This window comes from Sciurus carolinensis, chromosome 13 (assembly GCF_902686445.1).
Source record: "Sciurus carolinensis chromosome 13, mSciCar1.2, whole genome shotgun sequence".
NCBI lineage: Eukaryota > Metazoa > Chordata > Mammalia > Rodentia > Sciuridae > Sciurus > Sciurus carolinensis.
In genome coordinates this window covers 87,870,069-87,896,034 of record NC_062225.1, presented here as the reverse complement: position 1 = coordinate 87,896,034, position 25,966 = coordinate 87,870,069, and the positions used below count along the sequence as shown (strand labels likewise).

Sequence of the window (25,966 nt, the reverse complement as noted above, 5' to 3'; positions counted from 1 at the left end):
CCAGCCAGCTGACCTTCTTAGTGACACTCTGACCACTTCTTTCACAGTACATTTGTGAACCATCACCAATGGTATGAGATGGTTCATCCTTGTCCAATTACATGTTATAAACATTACATGTTATAAACAGTAGCAATGCTGTAGGAGTTCAAAGAAATGAGAAATCATGGAAGAACAGGTTGGAAAGACAGCATAATAGAGTAATAATGAATTGAGGAGAGGGAGAAGAAAAGACAGTTCAAACAGTACAAACAGAATGAACAAGATTAGGAAGCAAAAATTCCCCGGGTAGGTTCTATAGAAAGAAGCAAGCCAGTGTACATGAAGCCATTATTGGTTTGATGTTTTCATTGTGAGGATTCTAGTGCCACAAGGACAGTGTGCGTGGAAGTAGGAGGAGACCCTTCTGCTGTGCTGGCAGTCTGTTTCTTCACGGATCCTTGTCTGCAGCCCTTATTTAAGAACCATTGCTAGGAGCTGTCTGAGAGCATGTTTCAGATGTAAATACTTTTCAGAGTTAGGGACTTGGCAGCTCTCTAGTGTATTTCTTATGGTGTTTATGATGATTAGTAAGTTCACAGAAATTAACTTTTAAACTCCTATGCAATAATTTTATTTAAATTATTTTGTGAACAGGTATTGGAAGATAACATAAGTCATTCAGACTGGGCTAGTGAACCTGAACTGCTGAGTGATGTTAACTGTCTGTCTTTTGTTGAAAGTGGAGCAGAGTCTCAGTCTGATGCCCAAACTCAAAAGTCTTTCCCCCTCACTAAAGCATCACAACCAGGTAAAAATGAGAACTTAAACTGTTTAGAATTTTAAAGCTCGTACAGCATCTTAAAAATAATCCTATCTTAATCCTATCTCTTGATATTCTAAGAAAGGAAATTTGGTCTACTAAGAATGACTTGCTGAATCTCATGCTTAAGAAAAAGGCAAATTAAATAAAATTTTAGTGCAGTTTTTAAAAAGGTACATTATCTTCAGGTGAGTATATTTGTGTGATTTTTCTTTTTGAAGGGAGATAAAGAGAAAGTAGATTCAGAAAGAAGGAAGCTAGGTCTGGGGAGATAGCTCAGTTGGTAGAGTGCTTGCCTTGCAAGCACAAGGCCCTGGGTTCAATCCCCAGCACCGCAAAAAAAAAAAAAAAAAAAAAAAAGAAGGAAGCTAGGTCAAAAAAGACTGTGTTTGGGCTCAAGAATTTTCAAAGAAGTTTGTAGCAGAAAAATGTACTTTTTCATGTGATAAAATAGAGTCAGAGTCAAAGATAATATACCCAGTTACTAAGTATAGCTTAAAGCAAGATGGATAAAATTTACCATGTTATGTGTATGTCTTATTTTTTAATTTATTCCATAACTTAAAATACTTAAGGAATATACTTAAGATTATGGATATAGACCTTCTCCCTAAAATTTTTGTTTAATTGTTCCTTCAGTACATTTTTTCTTTCTAAAATTAGTGGAAAACAGACCACAAAGAACTTAACCAGGCTTTTGTTACAAGTTACAAGAATCTTGATATGTGCTGATAAGATTTATTTGGTAAATAGCTTTCAACTTCTCTGGTGTTAGGGGTTGTTTATTGAAATCTTGAGTTAACAGTGGTGATATAAAATTTGAAACCAAATATTTCTTGTGTGGAGTGTTTCTTTGCAAGCCCCTTGCCCACCAAAGGTTAAAAATAGTTATCAGCCAGCAAATCTCCATGTCTTGCAGGACTGCACAGTGACACAGATATCAGATAAGTTACTTTTTGTGTCCAAATAAGTAAAGTGTTAGAATTGTATGATAATTGGACAGTAATGACTCTTTGGAATTCTCTTCTTCGTGTTTTCAGGCAAGCCTGAACTCATACAGTCTCATAAGACTGTGACTCTAAAGCCATGAAGGCCTTTTAAAAGATATTGATTGCTTTTAAAGCATCATGATTGTTTTGTTTACCTATGTTAAGGATTTTTTTTTAAGTAGATGATGATCTTTAGACTTTCCTTTTAGTTTTTATGCTAAATTATGAATAATATAAATTATGAAATTATGAAAAAACTATAAGATGAAGATAGTCACAAAGAAAATAAAATCACTGGTTTTCATACCACCCAGAAATAACCACTGTTGGCTGTAGTTGATCATCTAGAAGTTCTTTCTTCATGTTTATGTAGAGAAAGAGAAATATTTTTGTTTTTGCAAAAATGTAAACTATTTCTTCATTCTTTAAATTCTTAATTAAAATTCTACATGTATGTAATTCAGATAGTTTCCAAATCTTGTTATGAAAAATTGCAAAAAAAAAAAAAAAGTGTAGTTCACCATCCCCGAGTGTTCTTTCCCAAGAGGCATTGGTTTTCAATTCTTTTGTAACATCTATATCTCTGTATTACATACCTCTAGTATTACATCATGATTTCTGGTTGGGACATTAGCTCTTGAATTCCCAATTGTGGAAGATGGAATCTTAGCTCTTTCACACACTCCTGCTTCCTGTTCTCCTGTCATCCCCAGAACATGATTGTGTATTTCTCATTCTCCATCTTGCCAATCTAATTATACTCTTTTTACTAGATCAGTATTTAGTGCCTAAATGATTGTAAATGTAAAAATGCTGTTTAGAACTGTAACATGTAGAGCTTACTATGATTTTTCTGGGTATCCTTTAATTTTCCTTGAGTTGATTATTGTTTTGTTATTTGATTACTTTTCTATTTGTTACTAATCTATAATTTTTTGTTCATTTTAGTACTAACCTATAATTTATTATTAATGTATCTTTATACCTTCTCTCAGTTCTTAAAATCTCCTCTTAAGGGCTGGGGAGATAGCTCAGCTGGTAGAGTGCTTGCCTTGCAAGCACAAGGCCCTGAGTTCCATCCCCAGTACCACAAAAAAAAAATCAAAAAAAAAAAAACTCCTCTTAATACCTTAGATATTGTATTAATTTTATCTTCTGAAAGAAGTCTTTGCAGCATTTGTCACAAGACATATGGCTGGGCTGACTTTGGGATCTCTTTTACCACCATCCTGAGATTGTCACCTCTCTTCTATTGAATTTTTTATTTTCTGGATTTAACTTAATTGTTTTTCCTGGTTTATTCCCTCATTTTTGTGGAACTTCTTTTCTTATTTCACAGAGGATATTAATGATATTTCCCCCCTGATTTAATTATTTTCACTCCTGTTTTTTATGTTAGAGACTTTGTTCAAATTTTTAGGGAGTCTAAGATGACTATTTTTACTTCAGAATGAAAACAAAAGACTGGGGAGATTTTGATCAGTGGAGGCCCTGATTTTGATGCCCAGCACCAACACAAACATACAACAACAACTAACGAAGAGAGAGAGAGACACACACATGAAAGCTTTGTGTCTGTGGTGGGTCTTGTCTGCTCAGCTCTCTACACAGGGATGATCTAGATAGGCTATTTTCTTAGTGAACCTCCATTATTACCATATTTAAATCTTCCCCCACCCCCAAGCTCATCAGATTCCCCAGAAAAATCTCTTTGAGTCTTCTCTTTAGCAAGTGTGTAATGCTGGCAATCAGTGTTCGGAAACTGGGCAAGAAGAAGGCTGGAGGGTGTTGGGAGTTTGTTACAGGACTCAGCATGTGGACTTTCACTTAATTTTCCTATTTTCATTTTCAACTATGCAATGTCAGTGACTTACCCTATTCTAGAGACCCTTTGTTTTACTTTGTAGAGGAGAAACTCCAGTTTTATGCTAAGATTGGGGAGGGACAGTCACATGACTGCATAGAGTTGAGGTAAGAATCTGGGTGTGGGCATCTTCCTCTCTCCCTTCCTTCCATTTATTGTTATAGGGGGCTGAACCCAGGGCCTCATGCATGCTGGACAAGTGCTGTACCACTAAAGCCTGAGCCACATCCCCAAGCCTTAACTGTTTTTAAATCAGACTTTGAGGCAGTCCTCCCAGTGTTATCCCTGCCTTCATCCAGTTTCTAGGGGTATTGAATTTAACCAATTCCTTTGCTGCCTTTAGGGATCTCCAGTGAAAAATTAGGTTGCTTTTTGGCCTTCCCACTGCTTGCTTCGGATCTAGCTTTCACAGACTGCCAAGGCAGTCATTACCTTTCCAGCTCCTAAAATTTTGTTGCTCTTATCTCCTTTTCCATGTTTTTTTTAATTGGATTTATATAGTTTTAAAATTCCTTTATATTAATTATTGTAGGGGCAGAGATCCAGAAGCTAATGTATTTTCAGTCTGCCATCTTAACTGGAGGTCCTTACGTGATGTGAGGACTATATGAAAAGTATATATATATATATTTAACAGTATTTTGAGGAAATCTGCATTCTACCTCTTTTAAAGCTGTGGTCCTCAAATGTTAGCATTTGGCAGAATGGAGGCCTTGTTCAACTGCAATAATTTAAGTTTCTGTTACATTCTCAGGTAACGCTGATACTGCTGATTCAGGGACTATATTTTGAGAACCACTGATCTAAAGCATTATGGAAATTATTATGTAGTACACAGTTGTGTGGAATTAATTAAATTTCTGTTCTTGGCACTTAGGTTGTTCCTAATTTTTTTCATATTACAAGCAGTGCTGTACAATATTTCTTCACCTTGAACCTTGGCATGTTTGTTTGTTTTTGGTACTGGGTATTGAACCCAGAGGCACTTTACCATTGAGCTACATCCCCACCCCTTTTTATTTATTATTTTGAGACAGGGTCTTGCTGAGTCACTTACAGTCTCACTAAGTTACTGAGGCTGGCCTCCATCTTGCAATGCTCCTGCCTCAGCCTCCTGAGTTATTGAGATTACAGGTGCTCAACTAACATTTGCATGTCTCTGGGACAAAATCTTAGAAGCGTTGAACAGTTTGTTGCTGAATATTTGGTTCCTACTCTGTTCTGGGAATTGTTGTGGGCTCTGAGGACAGAATGATGAGCAAAACTATTTGCCTTTGACGTGTTTATATTATATTAAGAGGAGATAGACAATAAATATACAAATAAAAGTTTGGTTACTGGTAAGTTCTGTGAAGGAAGAATTAATAGGATTTGAATAAAGAGATTTTTGTAAAATGATTTTAAGAGTCTCTGTTCAAGAAAACTTGCAATTTCATAGAGTCATTCCTAGCCCTGCTTCTCTACCTATATCCTTTAGGTGACATCCCCTAATTCCATGGCTTATTCAACCACCAGTCATATCCTGACACTAAAAAATTTCCTATCTTCCTCTGTACTGCATTTGTATTCACCTGCCTACCCAATATTGAATAACATCTCATGCTAAGCATTGCAATTCTGACGTCTTCATTTCTCTTGACAAATCTCTTTGCTATCTCCCTGGTCTCAGTAAATGGAATCTTCATCTTGTTGCTCAGGCCAAACACCTTAGAATCATTCTTGTCTTCTCCTTTTTTCTCATATCTTACATTCAGTCTATTATCACATCCTTTTTATTCTGCCTTCAGAATTGATCCAAAATCCAGCCACTCTTACCACCTGCAGTACAAGTGCTCAAGTCCAAGTCCTTGTCATCCTTCTCCTGGAAGAATGACCTGTTCCTACTCCTACCATCCTGTAACTCCATACAGCAGACAGAGTGACCTTTCCAGAACAGAAATAAGATCAAGTTGTTCCCATTTTTAAAACTCTCCAGAAACTTATCATATTTAGAATAAAAGCCAAAGTACAAATCATGGCCGACAAGGCCCCACATAACTAGTTTTTCCTTCTCTCTGCTGACATCTCTTCCCATTTTCCTTCATGAATGACACCTCTCACACTGACCTCTTACTCTTCTTGTGTGCTCGCTCCTGCTGAGGTGCTTGTTGTTCCTCCTGAGAGCCTTAGTCTGTTCTCTAAATTCTTTTGGGTCTTTGATCAGAAGTCACCTTCTCAGAGAGACTTTTCTGACCACCAGCATAAAATTGCGCATCTCTCCTCCCTTCCCATCATGGTAGGCCCCTGCATTGCTATTTTCCTATATAGCACCATTTGTGTTTTTTATTTGTTTATTGGTCTGTCTCTCATTACTAAAATGTAAGTTCAGAGAGAGATGAGATTTTTGTTTACTGGCATTTCCCGAGACACAATGGGATGAATAAATATTTGCTTAATGAAGGAAGAGGACACAGTAATGACATGGTGGAGGGTACCTGGAGGATGGATGGGAGGAGGTGCTGCTTTAGCTCAAGGTTTTGGGAAGACATCTCTGAGAAGAGGACATGAAAGTCAAGGTCTGGGTTAAAGGAGTTACACATTTTTTTCTTAGTTTTGTAGTTATTTATCCTTTTATTTATTTATTTTAAGAATTGTATACTAAGGATTTAACCCAGGATCTTGTACATGCTTGGCATGCTCTCTGTCACTGAACTGTACCCCTAGACACACCCCCACCTTTTTTTTTAGAGACAGGGTTTTACTAAGTTGCCTAGGCTGGTCTTGTGATCCTCCTGCCTCAGCTTCCCAAGTAACTGGGATTACAGGTGTACACCATTGCACCTGGTCTCAATTACATTTTTGGCTGATTTTCTTCTAAACTTTGATTGCTTTTTATTACCAGACTGCTCTTTGTAAAGACTGTCACTTATAGGGGTTGGGGTTGTGGCTCAGTGGTAGAGTGCTTGCCTAGCATGTGTGAGACACTAAGTTCAATTCTCAGCCCTGCATACAAATAAATAGAAAATAAAGGTTCATTGACAACTAAATATTAAAAAAAAATCAATTATAACTTCATTTTAGGATACTTAAAATGTCTTTTTGATTTTTTTGTTCTCCAAAATAGTTAAATTGCATTTTTAAAAAATCTTGCTTAATCCCCTAAGAATCAGCCTCTGTCTGTTCTGGATCTCTTGATGGAGTTGAATATTCAGAACGAAAGGAAAAAGGAATTTTGAAGATGACTGTGCCAAGGACACTTGCTTTCTGCTATCTGTCCTTACTTTGGCAGAGAGAAACGATTACTCTTTCTGATCTTTTGAGGTAAGCTGAACTTATCATGTAGTAACATCATTGTCAATCATTCATGCATTAGAATATTTGAAATTTTTTGAGGAGGGACTTGAAAGGTTGGTTCTGATTCTGAAGTTTAATCTCCCCTTGGCTAGTAATTCGTCTTTTGGTTCTTTTTCTTTTTTTCTTTGCAGTACTGGGGATTGAGCCCAGGGTGCTCTGCCACTGAGCTACACTTTTAGCCCTTTTTATTTTTTATTTTGAGATAGGGACTTGCTAAGTTGCCCAGGTTGGCCTTGAACTTGAGGTCCTCCTGCCTCAGCCTCTTTAGTAGATGAAATTACAGGTGTGAGTCATGGCACTCAGCTCCTTGCAGCTTTGATATTGCATGATTCTACATTAAAGATTCTGGTATCTATTCCTGAGAAGCATACAATTTGGTTTGGGAGTGAAAGACAAGAAAATAATAATTTCAGGCACTAGCAAAACATACAAATAACCTTAATAAAGTGAAAAATTATCAATGTAACGAGTGGTAAATGGCTGTATGAAACTGCATTAAATCCAAGTCAGTCAGGATGTGAGACAGAGAACATGTTGGTAACTACAGGAGAGGAGGGAGGAGAAAGCAGGGGAAGAAAGCAGCGAGAGACACGAAAACAAAGATGGTGAGAAGGGCGGAATAGCTGGGATAACAGGCATGCGCCACTGCACCTGGCAGGTTGTCTTATTTGTATAGTGGAAATGATAGAATTTACCTCATCTGAGATACTGGAAAATTAATTATCTAAAATAAAATGCTTTGACGAGAAAAAAGTGACATTAAAATACCTGAATAGTAATATTAAGTATTTTCTAAGAAAAGATGAACAGATGATCTTTACGATAACAAACTAGTTATTAATAGTTACACAAAAGTATACGTTGTTGTTGTTATGAGAGCTGTAGGTTGTCTGTTTATTAGGAAAAGTTGGGAAAAAAAGTTATGGGAAGAACCTAGAGAGTAGGCATTTACATTTTCCAAGATGGTCTATGGATTTCATGTTAATGAGTTGAGTAAATTAGAGCGTGTGTGTATAAGAATTTCTTACTTAATAGATGTGCCAAAATCATTAATATGTTAATATTTTTCCTTTTCATGTGTTCTGAATAATCACATTTGGGTTTAGTCAATGTGTAGAATGTTTATAAGAGCACAGATTTGGAACTAGACTCCTGACACTGCCACTTAATATATGACCTTATGTAAGTGCCTTAACTTCTCTCTGCTTCTGTTTCCTCACTGGCAAAATGAGGCTAATAATAATAACTACCTCATAGAGTTATAACTACTTTCAATAATTAGTACTACATGAGAAAGACTTAGAACAGTGTCTGGCACATAATAAGAACTCAGTGCTGTCATGATTGTTTTTGTTTTCATCATCACCATCATCGTTGGCTCTGGGCCCTTTTATTAAGTAGAATGTTTCCAGTAAATGATGATAATGCCTTTGAATTTGGCCACATCAACCAAATAACAAGGCTTTTCTCAGGTGTGATTAACTCAGCATGCAGATAGCCCATGATTCAGTGAATTTTACTCTTAAGTTGAAAACCTCATCTTGCTTTGTATGCCCTCATTGGGTGATGTCATCTTCTCCCAAGGCTTTAATTATCATCTATATGCTGGTGACTCCCAAATTTATATCTCCAGCCCAGACTTGTCTACTGAGGGCCAGACCCATATATTCATCTATACAACTGCCTCCTGGACACACTACCTGGATGTATTTATGGTATCTCCAAATCAGCATGACTAAAAAGAGGCTCACCTTCTGTCTTCTTAATGCAACTCTATCTCCAGTGTTTTCTTTCTTAGTAAATGCCATGAACCCTGTTTTCCAGAAACAAAGAATCATCCTTGGCTCTTTCTTCTCTCTACATATAATCATTATGTCCTATCAATTATATTTCCAGAATATCTTTCAGAACCATTCTTTTATCCATTCTTTGTGTGTCTCTTGTCTCTGTCCTTGCCTGAATTACTTAATAGTTTTCCAAGTTTTTGTCTGCAATTTTATATCATTCCTATCCATTTTCATCCTTATAACCAGAGGCATCTTTCAAAACCACAAATCTGATCATGTTTTAGAACTGGATAAAGGGACTAGCCATCCCACCCAAGACCACTCTATCATGGGGTAACAGAATTCTCCAAATCTTACAGATTGGAGAAAATATTTATGTGACATTCTGCTCAGGGAGAATCTGATATATGTGGGTGGGAGAATGGGAGTGAGATCCTATTCCCTTCACTCCCTCATCCCCCTTCCCTCTCTTTCCTTACCAACAGGAGTTCTAGAAGGCCTTAAAGGAGATTGGATCTGGTTAGCTGGAAGGCTTTCACTTTGCTATAAGGGTTTACAAGTTTGGGAACAGAACTTGGAGCAATAGGAGAAGGGGCCATCACCATTTGATCCTAGTTCTCTTTTCTCCCAGAAAGAACTCTGTCCAGGTTCTCCCAAGTGTAGCATCCTGACCAATAGATTCAGCATCATCACCTGGGAACTTGATAGAATAGCAACTTCTTAGACCTATTCTAGGTCTTCTGAATTTGAATCTCTGGGGGTAGGGGTGAGTAGGATATGATAACCTCTTTTAATAAGTCCTCCAGGAGATTTCATATATATATATATATATATATATATATATATATATCTTTTATTGGTACATTATAATTATACATAATAATGGAATTTATTATCACTTATTTGTACATGCATACAATATGATAATGTAATTTGGTTGATTTGTTCCTAGCAGGGGATTCTTATGAATGCTAAAGTGTAAGAACTATGGCCAAACTTTGAAAAAATATTTAAAGAACTGATTTGAAGAGAGCCTGGCCAGAAGAACACCCATATGTTGTACACTGATTGTACATGCCACTCGATTTAAATCTTATAACAGCATTGCATAGTCTTTAGTTTAAATTCATAATTCTTCACATAGCCTATAAAGGACCCTGCTTCCCTAGCAGTAATGACAACAATAATAAAAATAGCCAACATGTTTTTATTCCACAAATGTTTATTGAATATCTACTGTGTTCAGGTATTGTTCTAGAGTTAGACCTTTGAGATACAGTTGTTAATCATATATCCAGGACAAGCCCCTGTTCTCATGAAGTCTCATACTAGTTGAGAAAATAGATGAGCAAGTACATAAATAAACTAGAAAATGATTGCACAAGTCCAAAAGATTGAAATTGTTGATGTGATAGAGAATGACTCTTTGGCCACCTTAGATTGGTTATTAGGGTAGGTAGAATTTGAGTTGTACTTTGAATGAAAGTAGATTAAACTGGGGAGGATTGCAAATACAGCATTCCAGGTAGAGAGAGGTTGTTAGTGCCAAGTTCTCAAGCAAGAGCAGTGATTCAGGAGCAGAAGACAGACAGTATAAGTGAAGGAAGTAAATTTGAAGGAGGAGTGAGAGGCTTGAAGACCAAGAGACTTGGTAAGCAGGACATATGTTTGCCTTTGTAAGTCAAATTAGAAATAGGATTCTTGAAAATCGGTATAATTTATATATAATAAGATTCAAGCTTTAAAAATATGTAATTCAATGGTTTCCAGTATATTCACAAAGATGTGTAGTTATCACTTCTATCAACTTCCCATACATACTCATCACTCCTGAAGGAGACCCCATACCAGTTAGGACTTGGGTTTTAAGTGTGATAGTATACCACTGAAAGGTTGCAGCAGGAGAGACATGGTCTGATTTATATTTTTAAAAGTTCATTTAGGGACTGGGCCTGGGGCTGTAGCTCAATGGTAGAGCACTTGCCTAGCATGTGGGAGGCACTGGGTTTGATCCTCAGCACTGCATATAAATAAATTTTTAAAAAATAAAGGTTCATTGACAATAGCAAAAAAAAAATTTTTTTTAATTCGTTTAGGCAGCTATGTAGAAAATGAATTCCATAAAAGGAAGGGTGAAATCAGGGAGACCAAGTGGTCTTTTGCTGTACTTAAGACGGTAGGTGATAGATTGAGTTAAGGTTGGTAGTAAGGAAAATAGGAAGAAGGAATGGGTTCTGGACCTGTTCATCAGGTACACATGACCCAGCTTTAATGTGCTTCTCTCATGATCTGCAGTCAAGAACCAGTTTATTAAATTTCTAACCCTTCACAGTTTGAAACTTCAAGCAATGCAGTAAAATTACAAATCGAAAACAGTGTCCAGGAGGTAGCTAATGTAGTGGTCCATTGGTCAGGAGAGTCATACAGGATGATTTTACTTTGTGCCAGTTCTCCTCTCAACTGCCTAGGTTGATCCAGAGAAACAGCTGAGGAAAATAGATTGTTCAGAATGTTGATCCAGTAACTGTCCCTTTTTTTTTTCCCCTCCACCTGTAATCTCAGCAATTTGGGAAATCTGAGGCAGAAGGATTGCAAGTTCAAAGTTAGCTTCAGTAACTTAGCAAGGCCCTAAGCAACTTAGAGAGACCCTGTCTCAAAATTAAAAAAAAGGGACTGGGAATGTGGCTCTGGGTTCAATCCCTAGTACCAGAAGTAAAAATTAAATAAATAAATAAATGATAAATAAATAAAAGGACATTGAAATTTGAAAAGAAAAACTTTCAGAAGAGGCTAAGAGCAGCACTATTTACAAATGGTGAAAATTGTTAAAACTTCAGACACTCAAGATCTGCTTGGGGAGTGCATGTCTGCTTCTCCTGAGCAGGTTTCTCTTTTCTCTGCTCCTACAACCCTGAGTGTTCCTCTCTGGTGGCACTTCCTCCTGGCTTGGCTGCAGGCCGTCTGACCTGTTGGGGTAGACAGACCATCTTCTATTCATCTCTTAGCTCCTAACAGTCCACACAGTGCTAGCATGTATCATCCCACGAGGGGAAGGCTAAATAAATTATCACCTCATTAGCATGATGAAATTCTAAGTGGTTTTAAAAGTGATAGACATATATTATATCCTATATATAAAATAATATCAGAACAAAAATATGGATCCACATTAATATGAATACTGATTATTGTGCACAAATACTTTTATATAAACTAAAGAAACTAATGAAAACCTGGTTGGGGAAGACTTTAACACAATTTTTAATTTGAAATTAAATTTGGACCAGTCTTTCTTTAGCTGCTGGAAAGTGACTGTTGCCAGCTCAGCTCCAGCAACAGCACTGAGGCAGTGCACTTGGTGTGCTCATTCCTCACCTCATCTTACTTCCTGTGACAGTTTTCTTAGTGTATGAGCCTTACATATAAGACCCCCATTCTCACTCCCTGTGCTCCTGCCAGGCTTAATTTTTCTTCTTAATATTTTTTCCCTACCTAACATACTATAGATTTTATTGATTTGCTGTGTTTGTTACCTTTTGTGTCTCTTACTAGAGTGTACGTTCCATTGGAAAGAGAATTTTTACCTGTTTTGTTCACTGCTATCTTTCCATAGCATAGGATGGTACTGGATATATATCACCTGTTAAATTTCTGTTGAATGAATGGATAAGTTATAAATATATATATAGGTAATAACAAATATATATAAATATAAACACACACAAATATATTTATCCATTTATATGTATGTACTGTTTTCTTCCAACTCAGTCTCCTGTTATGTGCCAGACACTGGGATGAAGTGGTGAACAAACTGGAAGAGTTCCTTCCCTTAATGGTTTCCTTCAGCAACCATCTGCCATGCACTGGGATAGGTGTTAGGGACAAAAGGTTAGACAAGGAAAAGAGGGAGCAAGGAAGGTCTCCCTAAAGAAGTGATTGACAAAATGAGCAGGAGCTAGGGATGAAAGGCTGGGCTGGGGAGGTTGGTGGTAAGTTGACAGAGAATACACATCCTTCCTAGAAGTATTAAATCTGTTTCATCAGAAATTTAAGAGAATCATTAGTTGACTAAATCGCCTCATACATGGATACAAAGAGTAATAAATGTCAGATTTATCCTTAAAAATTATGTGGGAGACAAATATGCCCAACTAATTATTTCCCTTTGAAATAAGAGATTTTCAGAAAGAGTTCTGGTCAGTACATAGTTCTAATTGGAATGCTTTCTTTTTGAAAATACAGATTTGTTGAAGAGGACCATATTCCCTACATAAATGCATTCCAGCATTTTCCAGAAGAGATGAAATTATATGGGCGTGACAAAGGAATCTTTGCTATAGAGGTAAAGTTATATTATTTTTAGTCAGTAATAGGACACAAGTGGTATGGTGATTTCTATTCTTTGTCTAACTTAGTATTTGATGTTGGAGTTTTTAAAATTTCTAAAATCTAGTTTTGTTTTGTCCAAACATGTAATATTAATTATAATTTGACAAAGACTAGGATTATTATTTATTTTCCTTTTGTGGCTTATTCGAAAAGATGGTTTTTGCTGTTATTTGTACATTATGTTGCTTTGAGGACAGAAAAGAAAGTTATCTTATTTCAAGAGGTATTATTTCAATTCTTTGACTCAATAATGATTTCTAGGCCAGCCTAAGTAATTTAGTGAGATCCTGTCTCAAAACAAAATTTAAAAAGGCATGGGGATTTAGCTCAGAGGTAGAGTGATCCTGGGTTTGATCCCTATTACCACAAAAAAACCCCGAAAAAACAAAAAAATTATTTTTCTGTCACCGTAGAGTCTAATTCTGTTAAACACTACAATCAGGAAGAGGTGTAACTTCCAGAGATGGTGGAGTAAAGAAGCTGCAAATCTGTTCCCTCAAAAGGAAAAACAAAAGTGTCCAAAGCTCCCTCCACCCAAACTGAAGTCTTGAGAAATTAACCAAAGACAAATAATAAATTGAGAAGTATTCATAAAAAACTCTTGAACTTTGAGTAAGAACAGTGAGTCTGTGGCATCATTATCTAAGTTTGCTCTCATCTTTCACCCCACCCTTACTCCCAACTGGTGCTTCCAGGGAAGGGTGGCTGTTACTGTTAGAATGGTTAACATTGGAAATGAGAATCTGACACAATTAGAGCAGGCCCTCTGTTTGTGGTTGCTGTTACCCTTAGTTTACCATAGTCCAATATTAAATGAAAAATTTAAAAACTCGTAAGTTTTAAATAGCATACCACTTTGAATAATGTGGTAAAATCTCAAGCCATACTGCTTACACCAGCTGCCCAGGATGTGAATCATCCTTTGTCCCATGTATCCATAGTCTATATGCTACCCCACTGACTAGTCACTTAGTAGCCATCTTGGTTGTCAGATCAACTGTTGGAGTATCAGTATGCCAATGCTTGTGTTCAAGAAACCCTTACTTTAAACGGCCCCAAAGCACAAGAGTCAGGTTGCTGGCAATTCAGATATACCAAAGAGAAATGTTTCCTTCAAATGAAAAGGTGAAAGTACTATATTTTGAGCAAGGCTGCATTTACATTACTTTCATTATAGTATATCATTATACTTGTTCTATTTTATTGTTAGTTGTTATTAACTTTACTGTGCCTAATTTATAAACTAAACTTTATGACAGGCATGAGTTTATAGGAAATACACAATATATATTGGATTTGGTACTGTCAGGGTTTCAAGGCATTTACTGAGGGTCTTGGAACATAACCCCTGTGGATAAGAGGAACTCTTGTAGTTTACAGTGGAAGAAGAGCAAGTCATTATGAGGGACACTATCATGATTGAAAAGGAGAAATTTGAATGCCAAAGAATTAAAAGAGTTCCTGGCAAAGCTGATGTAGCTCTTCAGTATTTTTGTAAAGTGATTGTCTTTCTGATTGTATTGTAAAGTTAAAGGCACTGGGAAGGGTGCCATGTTTTGTTTTTATATAATTTTTGTGAGAAGAATTATGCCAAAGAAAATGTTTCATTTATTCTTTGTTATGAGGACTTAGTAGATAGGTATAATTATAACCTGAATTTTGTTTAACACAAAATAAAATAAACTTGTTAGCTTTTTAATTTTCTCAAAGTCCTTACCAACCCCTTCACTATTTACTAATAAAATTTTGACCTGTTTTTCAAGTAGATTCACTTTGAGGGACTTTTATTGGTGTAAGTTACATCTACACCAGTGGATACACTGGAATAAAGAAATAGGACAAGGATGCAGTGTTGTTATTAACAATCACACTTGTGCTCTTGTTGTTCCCCCACCCCAGGACTGGGTATTGAACCCAGAGGCACTCTGCCACTGAGCTGTCCCAACCCTTCTTTATTTTTTATTTTGAGACAGGGTCTCCTTAAAGTTGTTGAGGCTGGCCTTGAACTTGTCCTCTTTCCTCTTTCCTCGGCCTCCATCACCACACCCAGCCACACTTATTTTCATAAACTGTAATCTAGAATGTTTTATTTGAATAAAAATATTTTACTAAACTATTTCTATTTTTGGAATTTTAGCCACTTTTTTATTTTTCAATAATTTTAAATAAATTTTACTTGGGTGTTTCCTAAAATATATTTTCTTACAATCTGTACTTTTGTGCATGAAGGGTGTTTTAGTCAGCTTTTTCACTTCCGTGACTAAAGGACCCAACCAGAACAACTATAAAGGAGGAAAGGTTTATTTGGGGACTTATGATTTTAGAGGTCTTACTCAGAAGGCCAGCTCCATTCCTCAGGGCTTGAGGTGAGGCTGAATATCATGGCGGAAGAGTGTGGCAGAGGGAAGCAACTCACATGATCAGAAAGCAGAGAGAAAGTTTCTACTCTCCAGACACAAAATATATACCCCCCAAAGCCACGCCCCCAAGTCCCACCTCCTCCAGCCACACCCTACCACTTCCTTTACCACTCAGTTAGTTAATCCCTATAAGGGAATTAATTCACTGATTGGGTTAAGACTCATAATCCAATCATTTCTCCTCTGAACCTTTTTGCATTCTCACACATGAGCTTTTGAGGGACACCTCACGTCCAAACCATAACAAATTGTAGGTCTTGATTTTGTGGAACAGTGCTTTTCCTGAAAGACACTGTAAAGAGTTGAACCATGGGTCACCATTGACATTCATGACATTTCCTAGAAACCTCAAAATGTGTTGAAAATGCGATCAAGAATTAGAGTACTTCCATTTATTTATTTTGCAGTGCTGGGGATTGAACCCAGGGCCTCATATACACAAAGTCCTCCTTTGAAATGACATGTTTAAATCACTTTCTGTGTAATTATGGCAGTTATATTAAAACTTAAAATGATATCCTTTTACTGTTCTCTTAGCTTTATATCTCTTTATGCCATCTACTTTTTTAAAATTTAGTTTCAAGTCTACTGGTCCTGGAGTGAATGTTCTGGTTTGAGATGCCAGACTTGCAGTGATTGCTTCCCAAAGATTTTATCTTGTACGTGAGCTCTTTTTTATTGAGAGATATTAGTGACTATAGTTGTGCACATAAAATTTCCTTTATAGTTTTCCATGTGAAGAATCAACTTTTCTTTCAGTGGCAACTTTGATTTGTGTCATGTATAGTTTACAAAGTTCTTTTATACCCTTGATATCATGTGATCCTTTCTAAATCCTTGCATGATACCTATAGTTCAGTCATTATCCCAATTTTGCATATGAGCAGACACCTTGGAAACAGAGAATGACTTGCCAGTCATACAGTTGGTAGTCTCAAAGACTTAAAACTGCAGTATTTTAGATCTTTTACTCATTGTGTTATTCTGTTTGCCTGCTATTCCGCCCTTCTCACCATCTTTGTTTTCGTGTCTCTCGCTGCTTTCTTCCCCTGCTTTCTCCTCCCTCCTCTCCTGTAGTTACCAACATGTTCTCTGTCTCACATCCTGACTGACTTGGATTTAATGCAGTTTCATACAGCCATTTACCACTCAAGTTATATTGATAATTTTTCACTTTATTAAGGTTATTTGTATGTTTTGCTAGTGCCTGAAATTATTATTTTCTTGTCTTTCACTCCCAAACCAAATTGTATGCTTCTCAGGAATAGATAGCAGAATCTTTAATGTAGAATCATGCAGTATCAAAGCTGCAAGGAGCTGAGTGCCATGACTCACACCTGTAATTTCATCTACTAAAGAGGCTGAGGCAGGAGGACCTCAAGTTCAAGGCCAACCTGGGCAACTTAGCAAGACCCTGTCTCAAAATAAAAAAAGGCTGGAGGTATTAGCTCAGTGGTAGAGCAGCCTTGTATTCAATCACCAGGTGGCTCCCCAACTCCCCCCCATAACAACACACACACAAACTGGAGGGAAATTTGGATTTGGAGATCAGTTAGTCTGCTTTTCTTATTTTTCCAATAACGAAACACCTAAGAAGAAATATGATTTGAGAATGAATAAATCTATCCTTCAGTATTAGAATTTTCATGAGGATTATTTGAGGTAATATATGCAAAATGAAGCATATCATATATATTCAAAAGGTCCCAGGTTCCCTTCTAGCCCTAGGATGGAGGAACTTTTCCCCTGAGGTGGGGATTAAGTTGCTTGGAGGAAAAAAACTGTTCAATTTTTGAAAAGTAAAGTTTTCATTTTAAAATTCTGTTAACTTTTGAATGTGTCCATTTCTAAGTTTTCTCAAAAAAATTCCAGGAAGTCTATGGATATAGAAAGGGATAATATATCTTGCTTCTTATTATGGTGTTTTATACTTTGAGTTATGCAGGATATTGCTTCCTAAGCTGAGTTTATATACTTGGAATTGGTATCTAACTGGTAATTAATTTCCTTTGTAATTAAGAAATTTAGTTTTACTTTCTGTATACTCACCTAGATGCTCACATTTCACTCTGCAAACACAATTATTTTCAAAAATAATTTTCCCTGTCCTTTCAAATAGTCATAGATTCATTGCTACTAAATATTTAAATGATTGCAAGAATGACATACAATACACAGAATCAAGAAACTGTTTCCAGGGGCCGGGGATATAGCTCAGTTGCTAGAGTGCTTGCCTTGCAAGCACAAGGCCCTGGGTTCAAATGCCCAGCACCGCAAAAAAAAAAAAAGAAAGAAAGAAAGAAAAAAGAAACTGTTTCTGTAATAGCCATTGTGGCTCACATTTCTCAGAAGCGTAACTTAAACCTTTAGTAAAATTTATAATTTTCTCTGATGAACAGTGTGCTAAGAAGTACCTGTAGGTGTTTTAGATACTTTAACTTTTTGGTGATGATTCAGAATTTTAGCCTGAATATTATGTGCTCAGTACTACATTACATCTAAGCTAATCTCTCCCCTTCCTTTAACAATTTGAGACGTGTTTATAAATTAAGAGGTGAAACAAGTTATGTTTACTTGCTCTTGTTTTTGTTCTGAACCAAGTGTTAATTTTTACTTATATTAATTATAGTTGGTTCTCCCTGTCCTCACTTCTTTTTGATCTGTAGATCAAAAAATTCTAAAAAGAATTGTGTTGTTCCCTAAGCAATATAGTATAGCAACTATTTACAAAGCATTTATATTGTGTTAGGTATTATAAGCAATCTAGAAATGACTTAAAGTAATAGGGAAGATGTGCATATATTATATGCAAATCACTGCACCATTTTATATAAAGAACTTAAACATCCACAGATTTTGGAATCTGCAGGGGTCCCTGGAACCAACCCTAAAAAGATGACAGACTGAGAGAGGGATGTTGAAATCTCCACATATGGTTGCAACTTTTTCTTCCCATTCTCTCAGTTTTTGCTTCAAAAATTGAACTTCTTTTTCATGTATAATACTTAGAATCATTTGTCTTCTTAATGAATTGACTTATCATAATGTAATGTCCTTTTTCCCCCCAGTTATATTTCTTGTTCAGGCATCTATCGTGTCTGATATTAATATAACTACCCCAACTTCTTTTTTTTAATTTATGTTTCTACCCTGTATTTTTTTTTAATCTTTTATTTCAACCACTGTGTCCTTATATTTAAAAGTGGTTTTCTGGGAGATAGTGTAGTTGAGTCTTGACTTTTTATACAGTCAGATAATCTCTGTCTTTTAATTAGAAAATATAGGCTATTTACGTGTGATGTAATTATTAATATGGTCATATTTAAATCTACCTATACTTTGTTCTATGTATTCCTTTTTTCTGTTTTTTGCCTTCCTTTGGATTAACTAAGAATGTTTTATAATTCCATTTTATCTTTACTATTGATTTATTAACTGTACCTCCTTGTTTTCTTTTTCTTTTTTTTTCTTTTTTTTTTGGGTGGTGCCAGGAATTGAACCCAGGGCCTTGTGCTTGCAAAGCAAGCACTCTGCCAACTGAGCTATATCCCCAGCCCCTCCTTGTTTTCTTTTTTTAGTAGTTGCTTTAGATTTCACAGTATTCATCTTTAACTTATTACAGTCTACCTCAACTAATAATAAACACATGTATAACCTAAGACCTATACAACAGAATAATTCTGTTCTCCTTCATCTTTTAGTATCAAACATTTCACTTTTATCTTGTTATAAATTCTATCTATCTTGTTATAAATTTTATCTTGTTATAAATTCTACTTTTGGATTATTTTTACTTTAAACAATTATTTGTCTCTTCAAGAAATTAAAAATGAAAAATCATTTTATATTTACATACATATTTGCCATTTATGGCATTCTCTTTGTTTAGACCCATATTTCTGTCTAAAAAAATGACTTTGCATTTTTTATAGTAGAAATTTGACAATTCTGGCTTTTGTTGGTCTAAAAAGTCTTGCCTTAGTTTTTAAAAGACATTTTCACTAAGTGAATTCTGAACTTTTGCTTTTCTTTCCATTTATTTAATAAATAGATATGTCATTCCGTTGTTTTCAGGCCTACCTTATTTCTTTCTTTTTAATCCAGTGCATAATGATAAGATGAGGTTAATTGACATGTCACCTCAAGCATTTATCATTTTTTCATATTGAGAACATTCAAATACATCTCTACTATTTTGAAATGTTTAATCATTTTTTTCAGCCATAATTATTCTGCTGTGGCATAGAACTTTAGAAATTATTCTTCCTTTCCAGTTGCACCCCTGAACCTGTTAATCATCCTCTTTCTGTCTTCCTTTCCCCATTACCCTTCCCAGCCTCTGTTAACCACTCTTCTTCTGTAAGTTTATCTTTTTAGCTTCCACAAATAAGAACAAAAAAGAGATAAATAAATAAATAAATAAATAAATAAATAAATAAAATAAAATAAAATAAGTGAGAGCATGTGGAATTTAACTTTGTGTGTTTAACTTAACCCAATGCCCTCCAGGCTTATCTCTGTCATACACTGCAGGATTTCAGTCTTTTTTTAACAAGTGAATAATATTATTTTGTATTTGTATCACATTTTCTTTATCAGTTTATCTGTCAGTGGACATCTTGGTTGATTTCATATCATTCTGAGGGGAGATGCTATTTCACTGGGATTTCGATTTGCATTTCCTTGATGATTAGTGATGTTGAACAGTTTTTCATATACTTGGCCATTTTGTTTACCTTCTTTTGAGAAATGTCTATTTAGATCACGTGCCCATTTTTAAATTGGATTATTTTAGGGTTTTTTTTGTTGTTAAGTTCCTTATATATTATGTAATTTTGTCACTTGTCCGTTGAATAGCTTACACATATTTCGTCCCATTCTGTAGTTTGTTTCTTAACTCTGTTGATTATTTCATTTGCTGTGTGGAGGCTTTTGATGTAATCCCATTTGTCAACTTTGGTTTTGTGCCTGTGTCTTTGGGGTCATATGCAAAAAAAAAAATTGTTGTTCAAACCATTGTCCTAAAGCATTTTTCTTGTTTTCTTTTAATAGTTTCATAGTTTCACATTTTATTTAAGTCTTTCATTTTTGTTGGTGATGAGAGAAGTCTAGTTTCTTTCTTTGTATATAGACCTCCAGTTTCCCCAGCATGTGTCAAAGGTAAATTTGCTGTAAATTTCTTGACTTATTTCTGGGTTTTCGGTTCTGTTCCATTGATCTTTGTGTCTGTTTTTATGCCATTATAACACTCTTTTGGCTACTATAGCTTTGTAGTATGTTTCGAAGTCAGGTATTGTGATGCCTTCAATTTTGTTCTTTTTCCTCAGGATTGCCTTGGTTATTTGGCAGTTTGGTGGTTCCATATGAATTGTAGGAGTGCTTTTTCAGTTTCTGTGGAGACTGTCATTGTTTCGTGTGTGTGTGTATGTGTGCGCGCGCATACGCGTGTGTGCCATGCACATGTGCACTTGGGATTTAGTCCAGGGGCACTTTACCACTGAGTCACATCCCCAGCCCTTTTCATTTTTTATTTTGAGACGGGCTCATTAAGTTGCTTGGGCCTCACTAAGTTGCTGAGGCTGGCCTTGAACTTGGGATCCTCCTGTCTCAGCATCTTGGTTCACTGAAACTGCAGGCATGCACTGCCAAACCTATAGTTGATATTTTGCTAGAGATTACATTGAATGTAGATGACTTTGGGCAGAATCTGTAGATCGCAAGTGGACATTTTAACAAATTTAATTCTTTTAGTTCATGAATATGGAATGTCTTTCCCTTTTTTTTTTTTGCAATGTTGGAGATTAAACCTAGAGCCTCCTGCATGCTAGGCCAGGTGTTCTACCACTGAATCATCCCCAGGTTATGTCTTTATTTAGTTTTTAAAATGTATTCAGTTAGTCTGTATCTTAATCCATTTACATTCAGTTATTATTGATAGGTAACAATCTACACTTGTCATTTTAATAAATGTTTTCTGCTTGTTTTGTATATGATTTATTCCTTTCTTCTCATTGTTAATCTTTGTGATTTGGTGGTTTTCTGTAATGATATGGTTTGGTACCTTTTCCCTTTCTTATTTGTGTGTCTATCAGTGAGTTCTATACGTGTGTGGTTTTCATGATGGCAGTTATATCCTTTCACTTCTAAATATTGGACTCTCTTAAGTACTTCTTAAACAAGGGAAGTCTAGTGGTAATGAACTCCTTCAGTTTTTGCATGTCTGATTATACTGTATATGCCTTAGAGAAGGACCTCTTTGGGGTTGAATCATTTTGGGGTTTTCTTTGAGCTTCATGGATTTAGATATCCATATCTTTGCCCAGATATGGGAAATTTCTAGCTATGATTCATTAAATATGCTTTCTGTGCCTTTCTCCCTGTGAAACTCCCATAATGAGGACATTTGTTTCTCTTTTGTTTTATTATTTGTGCTGTTCTTCCTGCCTGTCTACTTATTTGTCTATGTAATTGTATTTCTGAGTCACTGAAGTTTAGGGTTTTTAACCCCTAAATACTTCAGCATATATTTCCTAAAAATAGAAATATTCTTTTGTATAACTGCAATTTAGTTATCAATTTTTTATTCTCTTTAGAGCTGTATAGTGTACGTGTATCACAATTGACTTAACTAGGTCTTTACTGATACTGGTTTCATGTTTGGGGAGAATAAGCTAAAGAAGGCACCTAGGTAATCAAACATACAGAACTAGAAACAATCCAAATGTCTATAACAGGAAAATTAACAAAATGTGTTATATTCATACAATGCTTCACTAAACAACTATGAAAGTGAATTCCTGCTGTAAGCACTGTGAATGAGTCTGAGAGACATTATGTTGAACGTGAAAAAGAAGACTCAGAAAACTATACAGTGGGATGCCATTTTTTTATATAAGAAAGTTGATGATTATTGAAATCGAGGATACTCTTGAGGTGCCAGATGGATAGGAAAGGAGTATACTAGGTAGGTACAGTTCTTCAGTCAGGGTGTGGATTTAGGGTTGTTATTTGATTATCATATTTTAGAACTTATAAATATGTTAAATGTCTTCTGTATTTTTCAAAAATTTTAGGGCAGCTAGAAGATATTTTTTTAAGTAGAATTTCTAAACAAGAAAAGTAAAAGGCAGTTTGTGATGAGAGGGTTTTCACATGTGTCTTATACCCCCAAACAGAACTCTTTCAGTGTGGAAACTGTATTTAATGATTCTATTTTATAATTTATATACCCTAATGTAATTACATATGCATGGAGGATTCAGTTTGTGTATATTGATTAAATGATTTAAAATAGCTATAAAACATATAAATATATATAAATTTATTTATATACTTTATTTTATATATATATATTTTTTTTAGTTGTCAGTGGATCTTTTGTTCAATTTTATTTATTTATATGTGGGTGCTGAGTATTGTACCCAGGGCCTCACACATGCCGGGCAAGCCCTCTACCACTGAACCACAACTCCAGCCCCCTATTTATATACTTTAATAGTGGGATTTTTCAAATTGATTTCCTGGAATTTTTTCCACACAAGTAGGAAATATCCATACTACCTCTGAAGTAGTCATGAAATCTACTGAAGGCCATAAAGTAGTGGTGTTTGGCTAAAAAATTTAAAAAGCATTTTGTTAAATTTTAATGGTAGATGTATATGGGATATAAATTCTGTTTATTAGCAAGGACATTTAAAAATAAGAGTTATGGGTGTGCCAGTATCACTCATATGAAAATCAGAGTGTGAAATAAATAATCTTATCAGTTAATTTGTACTCTCCACCAGTATACTGAAACCAATAATCAATTACTCAGGTTAGAAAATGTCTGTGTGAGGCTAAATTTGTTTCTTCTGGGAGAACCATACTTCATATTGTCACATGGACTAGGTATCTGAGATTTAGTTTGATCCTGTGCTAGTACATCCCCATACCCAGCATTCTCAGCCTGCAGTTCCCCTCCTGCTACTTCCTAGGAGAAGAGAATGGAAACTTGGTTTTATAATAGTCTAAACACAACCAAATATTGACAGTGGTAAATCTGCAAAAGTAATCAGATAACCCTTCCAAAATCAAATACAAATTGTTTGGGGATTATCTACTACTCTGGACAGCATCTTTTAATCTCCTTTAGTATTAATCTGTGAAATTGGAACATAGTTATAGAGCACTCAGCAGAATCTTTGGAGAATAGACAAATCTTAAGGTCTCCAAAAGATTTTTCCCAGCTCTGATCCTTGGGCCAAAACAAATTACTGTCTTCTGTTCAGTTGGCAAGTCCTCATTGGTCATCATTTCATAATTCTGCATTTGTTCATAAGGATTTTATTTGTACAAATTAACAGCATGTTTCTTAAATATTTCTCACCTTCAGGACCAAGACGGTTTCACATAAAGTAATGTGTTCAACACAAACTGAAAACAGACTTCAGAAGACTATACTTTGACATAAAAAAATATTTTTTGTTACTACATGGAGATTTACAATCATTAAGATAATTCTTTTTAAAAATATTTTTAGTTGTAGATGAACTCAATACCTTTATTTATTTAATTTATTTATTTGTATGTGATGCTGAGGACCAAACCCAGTGCCTTACACATTCTAGGCAAGCGCTCTACTACTGAGCTACCACCCAGCCCTCATTAAGATAATTCTAGCAGAACAAATATTCAAGATGAATCATAATATATATGGAATTATTCTTCCATAAATAATATATTACAGTGCTTTGTTATCACTTCTGATAGTTCTGTTCCTTATTAATTTTCCTTTTAATAAAGAGTTGTGATAGCTTTGGATTAACAGGTGCACATAGCGTTAGCTTCTCAGCTGAATTGCTTCAAAACAACAATAAGAATAAGGGCGCGGCACTGCACTTTTTTTTTTTTTAAACAGCTGAGCAGGAAGTTTGCCTCTGACAGGGTATTGTAATCTGCTTTATCACAGGAGCCTGCTGTTGTGTAACAGAAACTCTAGCTTGTCCTTGCCTGTCTTAAAGCATTGCTTCATGAAGGAAAATAAACTCCCTGGAATATTTGTGAAATTCAATTAAAATGCTTTCCCAAGCACTCCATTTTTAATGCATGCTGGAACAATTTATTATAGCTTTGTGGTCTTTAAAAAAAAACATATTAAACTTGTGATTTCTTACTATTGTAATTAAATGGATCTATATCATTCTGGGAGCCCTATGTATCATATTTATTGTTTCTTTTAGATACATCTGTAGCCAAGTGGAGTGAGAGTCCCTCCTTCCCCATCCCCCTTTTTTCTAGAAAAAGGGGAAAGTTTGGGATGTCTTCAGCTGACTGTTGATTTAATTGACAGGCAACCTTTCTTCATTGTGTGCCTTGCCTTTGCTCACAAAAGTGCATTCACTGTTCTATAGTATGTTGAAACTTTTAAATGGAAATGTCTTTTCATTAACAAAGAAAGCATTTTCTTACCCCCTTCCATGCCTTTGCTTTCTCCACTAAGTCTTGGCTTCTTGGGCAGCTGTACCTCTAACAGAAATGACAAAAGGTGCAATTGTGCTTAGAGATGGCCATGAAGATAATGCCAGGGGAGTGTGTGTGTGTGTGTGTGTGGGCTGCTGGGGACTGTTCTATCTGTTTATTTTTGTTATTCCAGAAAGCTGAATACACCTTGAAAACAACCCCCTTCTCCAAGAACGCTTTAAAACCCCTCTCAAACCTTCATCCTGAGTGAGCCATCTCTTTCCATTAAGTTGTTTTGTTAGTATTTAAGAGGGCCCTCTGTCCCAGTAACAACAAAGGTATCAAAATTCACTTAAAACAGGATGGAGAACAAAATACAGAAAGTATTACTTATTCTCCTTTGCATATTACCCTGACTTCCCAGCAATCCGGAGAGGAGGTAGGTGTGTGTATGAAGCTTCAGTATTTCCAGGCATTTCTCTTCTGCCATGTGACTTCCAGCCCGTGGTGGACAGCCTTTGCATTTTGTTTGTTTGTTTAATTTGAAGGTGATCTCCTTCTTCTGCCTTTCTGCTTTTTTCCTTTTTTTTTTTTTTTTTTTTTTATTTAACAGTGCTGGGGATCAAATCCAGAATCTTGTATATCTGCTACTTCATTTTTTGCTTCTAGCAAAAATCTTTCAGTCCATGTGTTAGACCAAGCTGAAAATCTAGTCTCTTTCAGGGGCACCATCTCTACCAAAGATCCAGATCTCTCATGGAACCAAAGTATTGGACTTAGACACACTTGTCTCTATTAAATACAATTTGTTCTTCTGACTTAGGCAGGAGGACAACTTTGGTGTTAAGTCATAATTTTTCTTTATTTTCGTAAATTTTGAACCTCAGACCAATTTCTAATCAAATAATATGTAGCATATGTATTATTCTACCACAGTC

The 25,966-nt window shown here is 35.6% G+C and overlaps 1 protein-coding gene across 9 annotated transcripts in view; it reads left to right on the top strand.

The window, feature by feature from the left end:
- Positions 1 to 25,966, top strand: part of Taf1b (TATA-box binding protein associated factor, RNA polymerase I subunit B) — a 69,743-nt gene that overhangs the window by 12,720 nt on the left and 31,057 nt on the right. For 6 of the 9 annotated variants that reach the window (XR_007104671.1, XM_047522716.1, XM_047522714.1 and 3 more), the window contains 3 exons: positions 637 to 790; positions 6,799 to 6,955; positions 13,021 to 13,120. Coding sequence is in view for 8 of the 9 variants with exons in the window: in XM_047522716.1 (XP_047378672.1) it covers positions 637 to 790; positions 6,799 to 6,955; positions 13,021 to 13,120 (411 nt within the window). In the remaining variant the exon portion in view is untranslated. Of the gene's footprint in view, positions 1 to 636; positions 791 to 3,698; positions 3,763 to 6,798; positions 6,956 to 13,020; positions 13,121 to 25,966 lie in introns of those variants that run through there. The other 3 variants (XM_047522720.1, XM_047522721.1, XM_047522718.1) reach the window with 3 other exon arrangements.